Source organism: Salvia splendens, chromosome 12, assembly GCF_004379255.2.
Source record: "Salvia splendens isolate huo1 chromosome 12, SspV2, whole genome shotgun sequence".
NCBI lineage: Eukaryota > Viridiplantae > Streptophyta > Magnoliopsida > Lamiales > Lamiaceae > Salvia > Salvia splendens.
The window spans coordinates 4,291,632-4,308,413 of record NC_056043.1 but is presented as its reverse complement, the minus strand read 5'-3'; the positions used below and the strand labels follow the sequence as shown (position 1 = coordinate 4,308,413).

At 35.8% G+C, this 16,782-nt stretch overlaps 2 protein-coding genes across 3 annotated transcripts; one reads left to right on the top strand and one right to left on the bottom strand.

The window, feature by feature from the left end:
* Window positions 1–2,825: 2,825 nt before the first annotated feature.
* Window positions 2,826–3,494, top strand: LOC121757284 (auxin-responsive protein SAUR71-like). Its single transcript, XM_042152817.1, has one exon. The coding sequence runs from the start codon at window positions 2,930–2,932 to the stop codon at window positions 3,296–3,298; it is 369 nt and encodes a 122-aa protein (XP_042008751.1). The 5' UTR covers window positions 2,826–2,929; the 3' UTR covers window positions 3,299–3,494.
* A 5,637-nt stretch (window positions 3,495–9,131) lies between these two features.
* LOC121756996 (nucleolar complex protein 3 homolog) lies at window positions 9,132–14,298 on the bottom strand. 2 transcript variants are annotated; one of them, XM_042152452.1, is made up of 13 exons: window positions 14,011–14,298; window positions 13,765–13,934; window positions 13,518–13,690; window positions 12,740–12,948; window positions 12,536–12,638; window positions 12,231–12,394; window positions 11,750–11,888; window positions 11,387–11,563; window positions 11,190–11,317; window positions 10,595–10,915; window positions 10,063–10,202; window positions 9,877–9,974; window positions 9,132–9,797 (listed from the first exon to the last, which is right to left on the bottom strand). In XM_042152452.1, the coding sequence occupies exons 1-13, from the start codon at window positions 14,166–14,168 to the stop codon at window positions 9,327–9,329; spliced, it is 2,451 nt and encodes an 816-aa protein (XP_042008386.1). In that variant the 5' UTR covers window positions 14,169–14,298; the 3' UTR covers window positions 9,132–9,326. The 2 variants fall into 2 exon arrangements, with proteins under 2 accessions (XP_042008386.1, XP_042008387.1); XM_042152453.1 differs by having other exon boundaries at window positions 13,518–13,687.
* Between the last annotated feature and the right edge of the window lie 2,484 nt (window positions 14,299–16,782).

The following is a 16,782-nucleotide window of genomic DNA, read 5'->3' as shown; positions in this document are numbered from 1 at the left end:
TTTTGCTTGCATTAATATAAACAAAAATGTTTACAGTTTATATATAGACGTCGAGCATCATCCATGAGAACCACTATCAATTCACATTACATTATTTATTTTATACACTTATTTATTTCGATTTTAATATCTCATATTAGTACTAATTAAATTCGTTAACTTTACAATTCACTTCAATTTTGAAAACCAAAATTTGATCCTTTCACTATTTCTATAATTTCAAAAATTGAATAAAACAACTATTATACTCCCTCCGGTTCATAATAAGTAGGTGTTGTATGAGATTTAACATACTCACTCCGTTTTATAATAAGTAGTAAGTCGTTTTTTATCAGCATGAGATTTAATGAAGTGGTCATTTTGAAAAATAAGCCAGAAAAATCATGAAATTTGATTTTGTTTGTAACTGTGTAACCGTGAAAAAATTCTAATCGCACACACACAAATATATTATATTTGTACTTTTCAAACGAACGATGTTGTTCTCCTTATGAGTAGATAGCGATATCCACGTTAGATTCTCAGCTGCCATATCAAATAAAAATTCATTAACAAAATTTTACCATAAAATAATTAAAAGTAAATACAAAAATTTATATTATTTCTAGCTGAATATGAGAGCATCTGCAACGGTGGACGGACGCCGTCCGTCCGTCCGTGTCAGCGAGCAGGTGATGTGGCGGCACGCGATTGGTCAACGACATAGCCGTTGCCTTAGAATATTTTTATTTTTTTTAAAAAAATTCAGTATTTAATTTTAAAAATCAATAAAAAAATATAAAAATTCCAAATCCCAAAAATATGCCTTTTTTTTTGCAGGTTTTTCTGAAATTTTTTGATTTTTTTAATTTGTTTTTCCCCAAAATCATCTATAAATACACACATTCATCATCCATTTATCACATCAAATCATCTCTCATTCATAATTCTCATACATACTATCTACACCTTCATCTCTCACTCAAAACCTCAAATGGATTCCACCCATCTTATGGCGGAAGCGGAGCGCGAAGAACAAGAATATTACGAACAATATCGTGCCGCTTACGAAGCATATGTCGCGGCGAATACCCCCGCTCCTCCTCCTCAACGAACTAGATCAACTCGCCGCTACATCTATCGTGACCGGGAGGGAGCCCACGAAAGGCTCGTTGCCGACTACTTTGCCGACCAGCCGCGGTTTCCGGCAGATTACTTCAGGCGCCGTTTTCGCATGTCAAAGCGCTTGTTTATGCGAATTGTCAACACATTGTCCGCACGTGTTGAATTCTTCCAAACATGTCCAGATGCAGCCGACCGGCAAAGTATCACGCCGTTGCAGAAGTGTACGTGTGCCATCCGACAACTCGCTACTGGGCAAACGGCCGACCTCTTCGACGAGTATTTGCATATCGTTGAGTCCACCGGAATCCCTTGTCTAAAATTTTTTTGCGAGGGCGTTTGTTCAGCTTTCGGTGATGAATTCCTTTGGGTACCCACCACCGATGATTGCCAACGGTTGCTTCGTGTTCACGAATCAGTCCATGGCTTTCCCAGAATGCTTGGCAGGATTGACTGCATGCATTGGAGGTGGAAGAATTGCCCAACAGCTTGGAGGGGGCAACACCTAAGCGGTCACAAAGGCGGCGGCCCAACACTTATCCTTGAGGCGGTCGCCGACTACCGCTTATGGATTTGACATGCATATTTCGGCGTTGCCGGATCCAACAACGACTTGAACGTGCTCTACTCTTCACCACTCTTCAATGATGTGATGAATGGTGTAGCATCAGCGATCGACTTCGCCATCAACGGAAATACATACCATATGGGTTACTATCTCGCCTATGGTATTTGGCCAAGGTGATCGACTTTCGTGAAGACGTTCAGCAACCCGCACGACCCGAGACGGGTTCTTTTTGCGCAGCGTCAAGAGTCCGCGCTGAAAGACGTCGAAAGAGCCTTTGGGGTCCTTCAAGCCCGATTCAACATTGTGAAGGCCCCGGCTCGGCTCTGGTACGTGAATAATATCGCCGACATCATGTACACGTGTATTATCTTACACAACATGATCATAGCCGACGAAGGACTGAGGGCGGCTAGCTTCTACGACGAGGATGAAGCCGGAAGCTCAACCGCGAGGTCTCCCCCACGCTGAGGTGTGCATACGATGGTGGGCCAGAGGATCGAGACAAGGCACACAATGCGCGATACCCGAACCCACATTGAGCTACAAGAAGACATAATCAAACACATGTGGGCAAAATTCGGCAACGAGTAGTGATTTTTTTTTATTTTTAGTATTTTAATTATGTTGTTTTTATTTTATTTGTCATTTGTAATATTATTTAGGTTTTTTAATGAATTTTAATATTATGGAAATGTTTTTGTTTATTTGAATTTTAAATTGAATTATGTTCGTCCTTGCGGAAGAGCACAGCTGTGGGTGTTGTGCTCTTGTCAGAAAACAGGCAGAAAAAGTGGGGCCGGGCCCACAACCGTGCTCTCTGGCAAGAGCACGGTTGTGGGTGCTCTGAAAAAAACTTCTTCGCTTTCTGGTAATTTATCCTTATCTAAAGTAGGTGAAATCAATTTGGCCATGGCGATACTAACGAGACCGAGTCCGTCAAGTCACGGTATCACAAGATTTATCTTTCCCGCAAAATCGCTATCCCCACTCCGTGACAATTGCTATCCCCACTCCAGAAAAACATCTGTGTGTTCTTTACCGGATTTATTAAATTAAATTAGCTAAATAAATAAAATAAATAGAGTCTCTCAGCAAACAATAATTGTACCTGCCAAGTACGCATCTCTGTACCTCTCCTCTCAATAACCTTTCTGTGTTCAACATTATTTATACCCCTTCTCCCTCAATCTCTCCCCTCACCCACCCTCACTTTCTCTCACTAAAACCATTTTCACCATTTTCCCCCAATTTCCGAGATCTATGAAGAAGCTCATGAGGAGATTATCCAGAGTCGGCGACTCTTCACAGTACTGCCTCCTCAGATCTCAATCGCGCCGCTGCGCCTCCGCCTCCTCGCTGCGGAAGGGCGGCGTTCCTGAGGGGCACCTCCCGGTCTACGTCGGCGAGGAGATGGAGCGGTTCGTGGTGAGCGCGGAGCTGCTGAATCACCCGATCTTCGTCACGCTGCTCAACCGATCGGCGCAGGAGTACGGATACGAGCAGAAAGGCGTGCTGCGCATTCCCTGCCACGTCCTCATCTTCGAGCGCGTGCTCGAGGCGCTCCGCGTCGGAGTCGCCGACGCAATTGACGCGCAGGATCTGCTCAATTCGCTCACCGATCAGTTGTAGCAACCGATGAATTTTAATTATACCAGATCGCCGGGATCGTTTTTCTCTCTGGCTTCTCGATTGTATATACTTTGTTGTGAGCAGAGTTGAGAGGCGGAGAGGCTAGGATTTTTTTTTTCGTTGAAGGTTTTTTTTTGTGCCTGATGATGTAGAAAGTTACGACAGCGGAAACAGAAATTAAACGTATTTTTCTTCAGTTCTGATGTGTGAATTCGTGTTTGAGTTTTGAATTTTGAATTTTTTTTTTCCGGAAAATTTTGAAATCGGCGAAAGAGGAGTGAGGAAGAAGGCGAAAGAGGAATGTAGCGTATAATGTATGTATATACGATAAAGGTGCAAAATTAAGTGTTTAAAACGGGGATACCGATAGTGTGTACGGTTCGTACAACGAGGAAAACGGAAAGTAACGGTGACTGAATTTTGGAGAATAGCGCCGCCGCGTGGCTAACGGTGGCGCTTTGCTGTTTCCGATATCGGAGCATCGGATTCTGAAATGGAGGGGCGAAATGGTCATTTCGGCGAGGGTAATTTCGTCACGTTAAGAAAATGTGTTTTTTTGGTTGGAGGAATATCTCATTGTGTTGTACGGATACGGTTGAAAATGATAATCACTACTATGAAATTAAAATATTTATGTAATTTTCATAATTAAGATTAGTTTTGGCATAGCAATAATCGAGACTCATGAGGGGATGCTAATCATATGTGATACTGAGATTAAGTATCGTATCATATGATGCAACCGATAACGATATTCGTAATATGTAATCTATCAAATTGATTAGTATCTTTGCGCCAATATTGAATCTAGAAGGTATATTTTTACATTAATGGAATAGCCGATAAATGCATCTCCGCAATAAAAGTTAAATTGATAGAATCTCGCAAGAGCAGATATGATAAATTAGAGCTAAGGGTTACGGAGTCGAAGCCAATCACCACTATAAATTATTTTTTTTAATATAACTTGTTTCAAAATTATCTGAATTTAATTAATCAAGATTAGTTTTGTCGTAACAAAGATTATACTTATAATGAAAGGATTATGTTAAGATGATAACCCTTTTTAAAGTGACAACGTACCACCAATCTCGTGCTGCCACGTGGCATGTTATCCAACAATATTAGAGGCATATCCAGCAATATTCATTTAGCATGCGTTTACATATTGCATGATAGTAATAGGTGAATTGCTGTGTAGATTGTTGAGTATTGCTGTATAGTGCATAGAATGTTTCAGTTGCAGTATATAGATAGAAAGATTGCTTTTTTATACCATTATTTTGTTGTATAGCTAATACAGCAATACTCAGCACTCCACACAGCAATCCACGTAGTACTATCATGCAATCTGTAGAAGTCCATCTAAAACGCTACTATGATATTGTTGGATACGCCCTTAATATTGCTGGATAGCGTGCCACGTGGCAGCACGAGGTTATCGTACATTGTCAATCTAACTATGGTGACACCCTAATGCTCCCCTATGAGGAAATACTAAGTTACTTGCCATATGCTATCCTGAGATTAAGTAGAGTATCATTGCAACCAGATAATATTTGTTACTTAATTTATCAAGCTGACTATTATCTTTGCGCCAACACTGAATCTAGAAGGACGGAATAATCAATAAATGCATCTCCACAGTGAAAGTTGAATAGATAGAATCTCGCAAGAGAAGATAATAGTAGCAGTAATAAATTAGAGCTAGGGGTTGTGGAGTGGGCGTCAATTATATAATTTGTTTCGAAATTAGCTGAATTGAATTAATTAAGATTAGTTTTGTCATAGCAGAGATTAGACACACAAGGAAATACTAACCATATATTTTACTTAGATTAAGTATCTTATCATTGCAACCGAAAAATATTCATGTATGTATATTTGAAATAAAATATGTCTGGCTAAGAAATTAATTAATGGCATTCTATCAAAACCCCATATGAGACAAAATTTTAACAAACGATTTAATTTGATTATTTTGTTAGGGTGTATTGTCTAGATAGTATTAATAGCTCTCTTTTTTCTCCGCCTAAAACAATTAATATAGACGTTTCTAATTTGTAATTAACATTTGCTAAGGAGTTATCACTATCATTTAACAATATAGGGTAGAAAACGTTTTTAATTACAACTAATTAAAATAATCCATTTTTATTATATAAACATGCATGATCATAAAGACTTTATAATCGATTCAATGAATGCTTGAGTATAGCCGCCGTAATTAGCGTGGTAATAACTGGAATTGTGCGATTCACAATCCTAATTACTCCTAGTTTACTTTAAATAAACTTTGCTCTACCTCCAACAAAATCAAAATTTGTTTTAACGAAGTTCAATACTCCCTATGTTCCCTCATAGTTGAGTCATTTTTCCATTTCAGGAAGTTCTATCATAGTTGAGTCATTTCCATATATGGTAAAAAAATTTCTCTTTCTTACTTTACTTTCTCTACTTTATTCACTTTTTACTTTATTCTCCCTAACTTTTTCTCTTTCTTACTTTTTTTAATCTATTTATTTAATACCTTTAATATTCTTTTCTTAAACTCTGTGCCGAAAAGTTTCGCCTCAATTATAAGAGAACGGAGGGAGTACTAAAATGTTCAAATATATCCTAAATATTATGACCATTTTAAAACTCTAGCATGCAGCATCAACTTTGACTACGCGAAATATAAATTATAATTTGACCGGATATTCTTTATACTTTCGATTATTAACAAATAAATTATACTCTCTCAATTCACATAAAATGTAATTAATCTCATTGTTTAAAATCAAAATAAAATTATAAAATAAAAGATGGTTTAGGATTTTGATGACTTCAGTAGAATTACCTAATTTAAAGACAGCGACTCTCATTCAAGTTTTATATCCTCTTTTAGAAAATGATATACTTAAATAACTTATAGAACATCTTATATGAGCATCATCCTCATTTCATATACATTTAATGGTATATGTTCTATTGCATTTAATATGATTCTCATAATAAAAATATTATTGACATTTTATTTTTACAAAATTTATTGCAAAATCATAACAAATTAATACTCCCTCCGTCCCCAAAGAGTATGAACATTTGAATCGGCACAGATTTTAATGCATAATTGGAAAAGTAAGAAAGAAATATAAAGAAAAAGTTTTTAAAGTATTGTCAGTGGAGAATGAGTTTCACCTCATTAGAGGAGAAACGACTTTCCAAAATTAGAAAGTATATGCTTTTCAGGGACGGACTAAAAAGAAAATAGTACTCCCTCCGTCCCGCACTACTCGCACGTATTTTCTTTTTGGGCGTCCCAAGTTACTTGCACTCTTTCCATTTTTAGTAAAAATTTCTACCTACAACCGTCATTTTTGACTTTCCTATACACTCATTCCTTAATCTCCGTGCCGAAAAGGAAATGAGCGAGTAGCTCGGGACGGAGGGAGTTCATACTTTTTAGGAACGAAAGGAGTAACTAGTTTTGTAGCAAATCTAGAATAAATCAATAGTTTAATAATTTATAGACAAATTTTAAAGTTTTTGTGCAAAAACAGAATTTAGTGAAAGTTCATAACTTCTTTTATGCTTGATTAAGTATGAACATGTTGGGATACTTCTGATAAGATTATTTTTAAGATCCTAACTAAGATTGTATATAATGATCGAAGTCATCGATTTTGTACATAAATATGAAGAGGATTCTCCCTTTACTTAAGAATCTGTTAACTCTGGAATACTTTAATTTCAGATTCAAGTTTCATCAATTTATAATTAAGGTCAATGTGAGAAGATTTTCAAAGTATTTCTCTTCTCATAGAGGACTTCTAATCATGAATCATTAAATTAGTGACACTTTCCCACTGCTATTTCCGTTACATTTCATACAAACTGAAATAAATTAATTAACAGAAGAATGTGACTGTTCAATTGTACTTTAAAACTATAATTAGAACATTGAGATAGAAAAAAATTGCAAAATATTATCTATAACAGACATGCCAAGTGGTGGAACGAATCGACTTCATATGCAAGGTGCTTTTTTAGAGGATGACCCACATGATTTTGGATTTTAATTAACTAATTAATCAATCACTTGATTTCGAACAAATCAAACCTATAAATTATTAAAGTTACTTAGACCCACTACAACCTGGATTATTTTATTTTTATCCGATTTTCGTCACCTGGCCATTTTGGGATTTGATATGGAGCTATGTCACATCACATGATCTCTCTCTCTCTCTCTCTTCCCAATAATTTACCAATTAACTAACAAATTATCTCTGTACATATCATGTGGGTTTGCATGAAAAATTGTAAGTAAAGTCATTTTTACCATTTTCTATTAAAAATACAAGATTGGTGAATATGGTTATTGAGTAACACACAACCATTTTTTTTCTAATGCGATATCATTATTAAGTTTGTAATGAAGTTGCTTAAATTTTAAAAATCTTTCACTAATGATTGCAGTTAAGGATTCTGCTGAGTCATCATAATCAAGAATGTCTTTGCATCCATCCTAAATTTAATTAGCAAGACATGCCGTAGCTTAATCAAACTATCAATAATCCATAATTACAAGTAGTAGAATACATTACCATCTTAGTACGTAGTATCTTACACGGCTAGTGGACACGATCACACGAACTTAGACGATCTATACAATATCATGACAAAATTGTTGGAAACATAAGAATCCTCAAAATCTAGTTCGTCCTAAAATTTTGAAAATCTATCAAGAAAAATACAATCTCTCTTCATGTGGGCACGAATTTAAGAAATGTAAAAAATAGTAGGCTGGAAAAGTTAGTAGAACGTGTGACACATTTTTTTATAGTTTTACAATACAATGTGGGTAAAGTGAATTACTCCCTCCGTCCCACATAATTTGGGACACTTTGACCTGGCACGGGTTTTAAGAAATATAATGAAAAGTGAGTTGAAAAAGTTAGTGGAATGTGAGTCCTACTTTTATATATTAGTTTTATAATTAAATGTGAGTATGAATGAGTTAGTGGAATGTGGGGTCCACTACCAAAAATGGTAAAAGTGAAATGGGTCAAATTATGTGGGACGACCCAAAATGGAAAACTGGGTCAAATTATGTGGGACGGAGGGAGTAGTATTTTGTGTGAGACATATTTACCATATATTTACCATATATACTGAAAGTGAAATGTGATTCTTATTATGGAGCAAACCGAAATGACAAAATGTGACTCTTTTTGTGAGATAGAGAGACTATCTGATATGCATGAATGTTACCGTCAATAAGTCAAATAATGTTGTTTAGTCATAAAGAAATATGGATATCGTTTAGTTGAAAATTTTCATCAATATATTACATATACTCGACCAGAATTTTTCGACCATATAATAATTGAGAATAAATCCAAACTTTATTATTTTTGTGGTTGATTTTCAAATTTAAGGAACGACCATAATTTGACTAAAACTTCGTGATTTTCTGACAATTTGCCCTCGAATACGTAAGAACTTTATTCTTGAAAACTCGAATATCCAAATTGTTAATTACTTGTTTAACTATTATCGTTCAAGAATGGTTGATAGCTCATTTATGGTGCAATAGAAGCCTCCCAAAATTTTTGGACGATAATAGTTAAACAAGTAATTAACAAGAATGGTAGGAAAAGAAGCTGTTTCAGAGGTTATTAATAATAAATAGAGATGCAACTGTTAACCACAATCAATAACCAATTTTCTCATATTCTTGCCCTTGATTCACGCTGCCACCACATGCAATCAAATCTTGTTTACTTGTCTTCAAGAATGAAATTTTCAATATTCAATCTAAACATTTTCGAACAAGCCAAACATGTACATGTGAAAAGATCCCCCATTACTTCACTTTGTGTAGAAAAAATACAATCTCCCTCAATCAAATTATATTGTCACAAATTATGAAAGATTTGAGTATCATTGTGTGGTTTTGGACCAAAACTCTGACAGTCTACATAATTTAACACTACAAAACTGCTTCTTACCACACAACATTTATGAAAATGTAGTTATCTTAATTTGATCTAGCCTTCCTCTTCTTCTGCATTTTGTACGTCTCGTAGAGATTTAGAGACTGTCTTGTGTGGTCCATCTCGGATCTTAACCTCTCGTTTTCTTGGATATCGTGTAGCAATGAGAAGTGTTGGGAAAGTTTACTTCTAATTGCATTTTCATCAATTTCATCTGAAGAATTTAGGTCTGGTCCTTGGACAGGCACGCTGTCGCTTACCTTTCTCTTGTTGTTGGTTCTTTTTATGGCACTAGGTGTGGCAAATGACTCGTTTTCCTTTAATAACTCCGTGTACGCTTGTTGTGGAGAGGCATGGACACGAAAGACCTGGTTTGTGTTGGCGTTCATGGTTGAGATAGTGGCCGCGATTGATGAAACAGAAGGGTGATAGTGTTTCATCAGAAGGTTAAGCTCCCAAAGGACTGAAGCTAGTGCGCCACAAAGGTTCGGGTCCAGCACTTGAGGTTGGAATTTCTGCGATTATACAAACAATTATCAGCATCAACTGAAATGCAAGAAGCTATGTGATAGGATTATCAAGATAAAGACTTACTGCAATGGCACCAGCAACAGATCCACCTCCAGCATCATTTTCCAACAGATTACGGCATTTAGCATTCTTCTGCAGAAGATGCTTCACAGTGACCAGTGCTGCAATTTGTTTCCCGAATAAGAAATTAACATTATAGAAACAGTACTCAGTAGTGATAATTTCAGTATTCCAAAGTTGAAAACTGACCAGCCATGGACTCAGCCGGCCTAAAGCACAAAGCGAATGTAGCCAACCGCTTTATAAATGCAGCAGCTCGTTGCATATCATGCTGTCTTTCATCACACAACATTATCTTCAGGGCTTCAGCCAACAAATCCCCATCATCCCTGTTTCAGAAATTAATGATGAAGTCCCCAATGCAAATTAAGCAGAAAATACAAAAAACTCAAAAAAACGCCCCAAAAATATGACTCGAGTCCAACAAAATAAGAATCACAAACAATAAAATTTATATACTGTTACAATGTAACTGGAGCAGATATTATATCCACTTCCACGTTAGAATATCCTAAGATGCCAATCAACAACCTCAAATGATGTTTCAGATAAAGCAATGCATCTGAAGTAACATACACAAAAAAACAGATGCTTGAGGATGATCAATTTCTGGGAGATTCAAACTTAATGAAGAAATAAAAGACGGACAGCCAAAACCAACAAAGCAAAAGCAGGCAAACACAGTAACAGATATAATTGATTCAGAACCATATGTACAGACCTTCCTGGCTGGTATTCGAGTATAAGATTGTATAACTGGATAAAAAACTCCTGTAGATCAACATTCAGAGCATCTAGGTTGTTCCTCATCACTTTGAAAGCGACAATACAGCACCGTAACCGTTCCGACACTGTTAGCTGACAAGAGGAATTCTCGGAAGAATCTGCGGACTTATTGCCGTTCCCAGCAAGTTTTCTCAGACATTGCATGAGATCAGCCATAAAATCCAAGTCAATTAGATGAGCAAACTTTCCAATTCCATTCAAACAAGGATCAAGTAGGGGATGGCTTCCAAATGCACCATTTACCGAACCTTCAGATCTGTGCATCAAAACACAAGTGGACCTAAGGTTGGCAGTAATTGCCTAATCAAACAAATAGCTCAAAACTACAGACAACAACACAGATTTTATTCAAACAGACTGCAACAAGCATAACATGAAACAATTTGCCTCTCTTGAAGTGGTTAGGAACAATTTACATAAAACTTCATTAAATGCAAGGAGACTAAGGTGCATTGATATAACTAAGATAACTACAAAGTTCCATAATAAACTCTGCTGATCATCTTTACCTCCTAAAACAGGAAACTTACTTTGGCTGCACAGTATGTTTTAGTACGCGGAAGAATGTCTGAAATACAGCAGAGAGAGTCTGTGACTGCATTTTCCTTCGCTCTTGGGGATCTTGATCAGATGAAACGGCTTTGTAGTCTGCATTTACCTGCAAGTCTCCAAATGTCAGAGATAACATAACAAACAAGCACAAAACACTTAAAAGTCAGATATATACCTCCTCTCTAGTCTTTGACATCATCTCTTTCCTACTTTTCTTCCTGTCATTTTCCGGCTTCTGATTTGACTCATCCGAACCTTTTCTCTTCTTGAAGTTTTTGTATTTTGCCTTTTTATCCATATCAGATCTTTCTGGTTTTCCAAGATCCTCATCAAATGACAGAGACAAGAAAACCTATAAGGTTGAATGGTAAATAGATTCGTTACAAGGAACCAAAACTAAATGGAATTATATCAATAAACAAAAAAGTGCTTTTTGGTTTGTAGGCATTTGAAATTCTGGGTTAGGGTATATACAGTATAAACAACATAATATGTTAGCAATGGCACCTAAAGTCCAACCAACAGAATAGATTATTACCTCTAAGGAATCTGGATGCAGTTGGCAGTTGTGGCTTTTTACAAGTTCTGCAATCCTTCTTACAGCTTCCACAGTAACTTCACCACCATGTTTGCCTTCATTAGTGAAAAGTGACTTCACGGCTGAGCAACAAAGTTTTCTATCAAAATCAAGGACAAAGTCATGTCAGTATCAAGCAAAGTAGTTGAAAGTTATAGAATAAAATAAAGATGCTAAAAATCAACCAGATGAGAAAAAGTAGTACTACAATTTATATTTCATTAGATGATTTTTGGAGTGTCATGTGGATAATATCACAGCCATGTTCATGGAAAAGAGAATGCAACAATTGACAGAAATTACCTACAAAGGAAACTATATGCAATCAAATACTTCATATAAACTACAGAGTACCTTATACTTTTAACATTTTTTTAGGAAAAAACAGCTATTTATATGCGTAACTATATTAGATAAAATGGATTTTTTTAACTCTATATACCTTATAACATCATCTTGGGAGCTTATATCTTTAACAACTGCAGCCAACAAGCTCTCACGATAGTTGAAGTGTGGGACTGCTGCAACCAAAGTACATAAGCAACGGGTGGCCACAAGTTGATAAGCTGTTTGTTGCTGCAGTGCTACCAACTTCTGAACATAAGCCTGAAAATAGTTACACAGATCATATTCAGTACAAGAGTATATTTATGCCGTAGTCCACTACTGATTTATCGGAATTTCTGAGAAAGGTAATGAGAAGGTTATTTGACGCTGGGCAATAATACTAAAGATTGGAAACCTAACCTTGTATGCGGACAAAAGCGTGGACTCATAAAATCTCATCTTCTTAACATCCTTTGAAACCTTCATCTCTTGTTCCTTTTCAGTAGGCAGTCTGATCCGATAACTGCAATATTGGAAAATAGAGAGTTACACCTATGGAACACAAACACTGATGCAACAGAAACTGAAGTGGGCAGAAAACAGAATTTTTCGCAACATGCTCACCCTGGAATGATGTCTTTGAAGACAGCCAACAAAGATTTAAGCCCAAGTATGACAATGGTACTGTCTCCATCTTTTGAAAGCTCTAGCATCTCTTTTAAAAGCCTAATATTGGACTCTGGATCAGCAAGTAGAGTGGTACCCAACTCAGCAAACTTATATTTCTTCTTCTCATTCGCTTCTTCAGCTGTCAGATCTTTTTTCACTTCATCCTGAAATATGGATATATTATGTTATGAATGACTGCAACTTAATATTTACACTGTTTTGCTGTGATCTGTTACCCTATTATTGGTTGCTCAGTTTTAATTCAGCAGTCACCTCTTAAAAGTAAATAACTCAAATTTTCATGTCACATACAGCAATTCAGATTCTTTACTAGTAACAACGAGAATAACATAGAGTAATCAATAAACTTAAATAATTCAGAACATTCAAATCAAAAGAAAGAAACAAAGCACGCATGCTGAAAAAGAGCCCAGAAATTATTTAGTTGCATTAGTGAAACACAAAACCTTGCATCATTATCAAAACTCTACTAATCTTATTGGTTGTTTGGCTAAAAGAATAAGAAAGTGTTAGTCACACTTCACAATCCTATGGAATTCATAACATCGTAAGCTTTTATCATGTCAAGACTTTCAAGTTATTGGTTTGCATCTTGAATCAACCAAGAAAGAATATGAATTTTTAACACCTCTTTTTTCTTTTCAATTCTATCTCCACTCGAATAATCCACTCAACTGTATCAACACATTATACATAATAAAGACACACGCACCAATACTTCTTCCTGAGGAGTTTGCTGCACTTCCTCCTCCTTTGCTTGTTTCTTAGCCTCTTTCCTCAATTTCTTAGTCTTCAACCGTTTCTCTGCTTTCGTTGGCTTCACCAGAGCTGGGTCCTTGATCGATTCGCCAGACTCTTCTGCAGCCTCTTTCGGCTCCTTCACTACTGCAAAAAACATTTTAAAAATACTATCACTGCTACACATTAAGCTTAATCCATTTATCACATAAAAAAAAAACCTCTTCTGTAGTATAACTGCCCATCCGCCGTTTTCAACGGAAGTGCATCAATCGGATCAACCTCCAACGTATTCTCTTCTTTCTCTTTATTTTCAAATTTCTTTCTCAACTTCTTCTCATACAACAGTTCCAGAGCTCCTTCATTGGCATCAGCCACTCGACTAACATGCCTAGGGTTCGAACAAATAATTGCATCAGCTACTCAACTAACATGCCTAAATTGATAAGAATGCGATAAACACTTACTTGGTGAGAGAAGGAGTGTCAATTTTGGACATAAAATTAGCATAATCTGAATGCTGGTCGACAAAATCCAGATCCTCGTCAGAAACTTCCACTTCTTCATCGGGAACTTCTGGAGGAAGGTCAGGCGGTAGTATTATCTTCTGCTTCTTCTTCCCCATTTTGACAAAACTTCGTCCGAGAAGAAAAGAAGAGAGGATTCGTCGGAAAAGAGGAAGCAATTCGTTCCCAGGAGAAAATAGGAGGACGCGTCGGAGAAGAAAAGGGACAGAGGCTTTAGGGTTTAGTGGGCTTTTATTTGGGCTTTGGTATTATAATTTTTATTGCATGTATATTTAATTTGAGAAATTTTATTTACAGAGTCATATTCTGGAAAAAAAAAGAAGGTTAATATTATGATGAGTTTTATCTCTCCGGAGTTTTTCATTCATTTAGGCTTTTTATCCAACGTATACGACCATTCACAATTGTCTGTGACGTTATTCATTCCACTTTCACAGACTTATCAACGGTTCGTTCATTCCCGTTGTGGCATCATTCACTCTACCATTTATCCTTTCAAACCCCTTGATTCTTCGTGGATTTATTGACGTTCTTCAAATAAGCAATGAAGAAATATTGAGATGGGTAAGTATCACCAATAGGACCGCCGCGGCGGTCGCCGGGAGCCCGGTTGCACCACGACGGTGGAGAAAGAGCCGGGTAGGCAGTGTGGACGGGGTGGCGGCGGTCGATGAGGTGGTACCGCGGCAGCCGCCGTTCCCATTTTTAATTTTTTTTATTTTATTTTATTAATTAATAATGTGATTTTATTTTGTGGCTGTGATGATGTGGCGTAAAAGTTTTTTTTGTGGATGTGGTAACTAGGCAGGCAAGTTGTGGCTGCGGCGGAAGAGTTTTATTGTGACTGTAATGACTAGATGGATAGGTTTTTTTACGGATGTGGTTGTAGCTGTGGCATGGTTGTTCCGCCTATTGTGAATACACTAAGTTTGAAATTAAAGTATGCTCAAAATATTTGTATTTATTCTGGAAACAACCGTCAATATAAAATTCTTGCTGTTATAGAATATATGTATGGTTATGTAGTCACGCTATAGGATGGGTTTTTAATAATTTAATAACAGAAAATGATCTCACAACAAATTATTTTGAGCTAAACATGGTTTGCTGTTACATTTTGAATTTTAAATACGTAGTCATACTTATAATTATCTATACAATTGTACTACCTCTTCTAAATGTTAAGTTGGAATCTCGATACGCCATCTCCAACCATTTACATCAAACTCAAACCTAAAAAAATATTCCATATTTATACTTTTTTCAAATATACCTCCTTACTTATTTAATTTACATATTAATCCCACATTATTTTAAGAATAATTTCTATAAAGTAAATAATTATACAAAATTTTCTTATTAATATATTTTGTATTAAATATACTTTATATTCAAAAAAATTACACTACTTTTAAATTTATTAATTATTACTAATTTCAAAAGAAATATAATTTATTGTAATATGACAGTCTCACAATAGTCTTACTAATTGCAAAAGAAATATACTTTATGAACCAAACACACTATATATTTAATCCGGGATACATTACCATTCGACCAATATATCCATTATTTTTAGTTTGGATAATTACTATTAAAACTTACAAACTTTAAGCATCGTTTGGTAGCTATATCATGTTTCGACTAGACATGATACAATTTGTAATAGTTATCATAGTTTTGATTAGTTAATTAATCTTGATTGTACGTTTGATACGACAAGTTATCCTATTTAAATGTTTGGTACGACAAGTTACAAATAAAGATAATATTATAATTGTGAAAATTATTCTTATTTATTTAAATTAATGACTAAACTATCCTTGAAGAATAATTGTTCTCTCCTTTATAAATTTCGATCACTCATTCTATTTATATTTATGTTTTACGTTTCAAACAACTTTTTATTAAAATATTCGAAGTCCACCATTTATTATTGAAAAAAATACAAATAATTTATTATATCTAGTAATATATCTAAATGTACAAATAATGAACTAAGGTGTCATTAGATCAATAATTAACTAAATTTATTTAACGTGTGTGTTTGTGTGTTGATGCATCCAAAACAAAAATTATAACTAGTGTTTGTGTGTTGGATTGAACAAATAATTTCTTATATCATGATTGTAAACTAAAATACTCCATAAAAAAGTCGTGTATATAACTGATGATTTAGCGAATTTTTGATGGGAATGAATGCAAGTAATAAATGAAGATCACAACACTGAAAATTACGTGGTTCGATTTACTGAGGTAAATCTACGTCCACGGGAAGAATAGAGGGCAAATTTGTATTGCTTGATCTAGCTTACAGATTACAATACTGATTTGCTATATGAGATTCAAGATCTAGAGAACTTAACCCTGGTCTATCTGATCTAAGTTCTATTTATACATTCGAACTAAGATCGTGGTTTGCAGCCCTGGTAGGGGGGTTGATAACTGCTTAATACCACTAAATAGATCGTGGGTGTAATGGAGGTCGTGGAGATCCTGCGTGGGTCCACTATCTCCTTGTTCGGTCGAATACTGAGACCGAACTGCTGAACTTTGCCGAACAGCTTTTGCCGATCTGAGAGTTGAGCTCGATTGGTCGGCTTTTACCGAGCTATAGGCTGTGACCGAACTCTTTGGTTGTGCCGAACTGATACTCTTTCTTGGGTTTTGGGCTGATGGGCCGTCACTGCTATTGGGCTCGCAATTATTGTT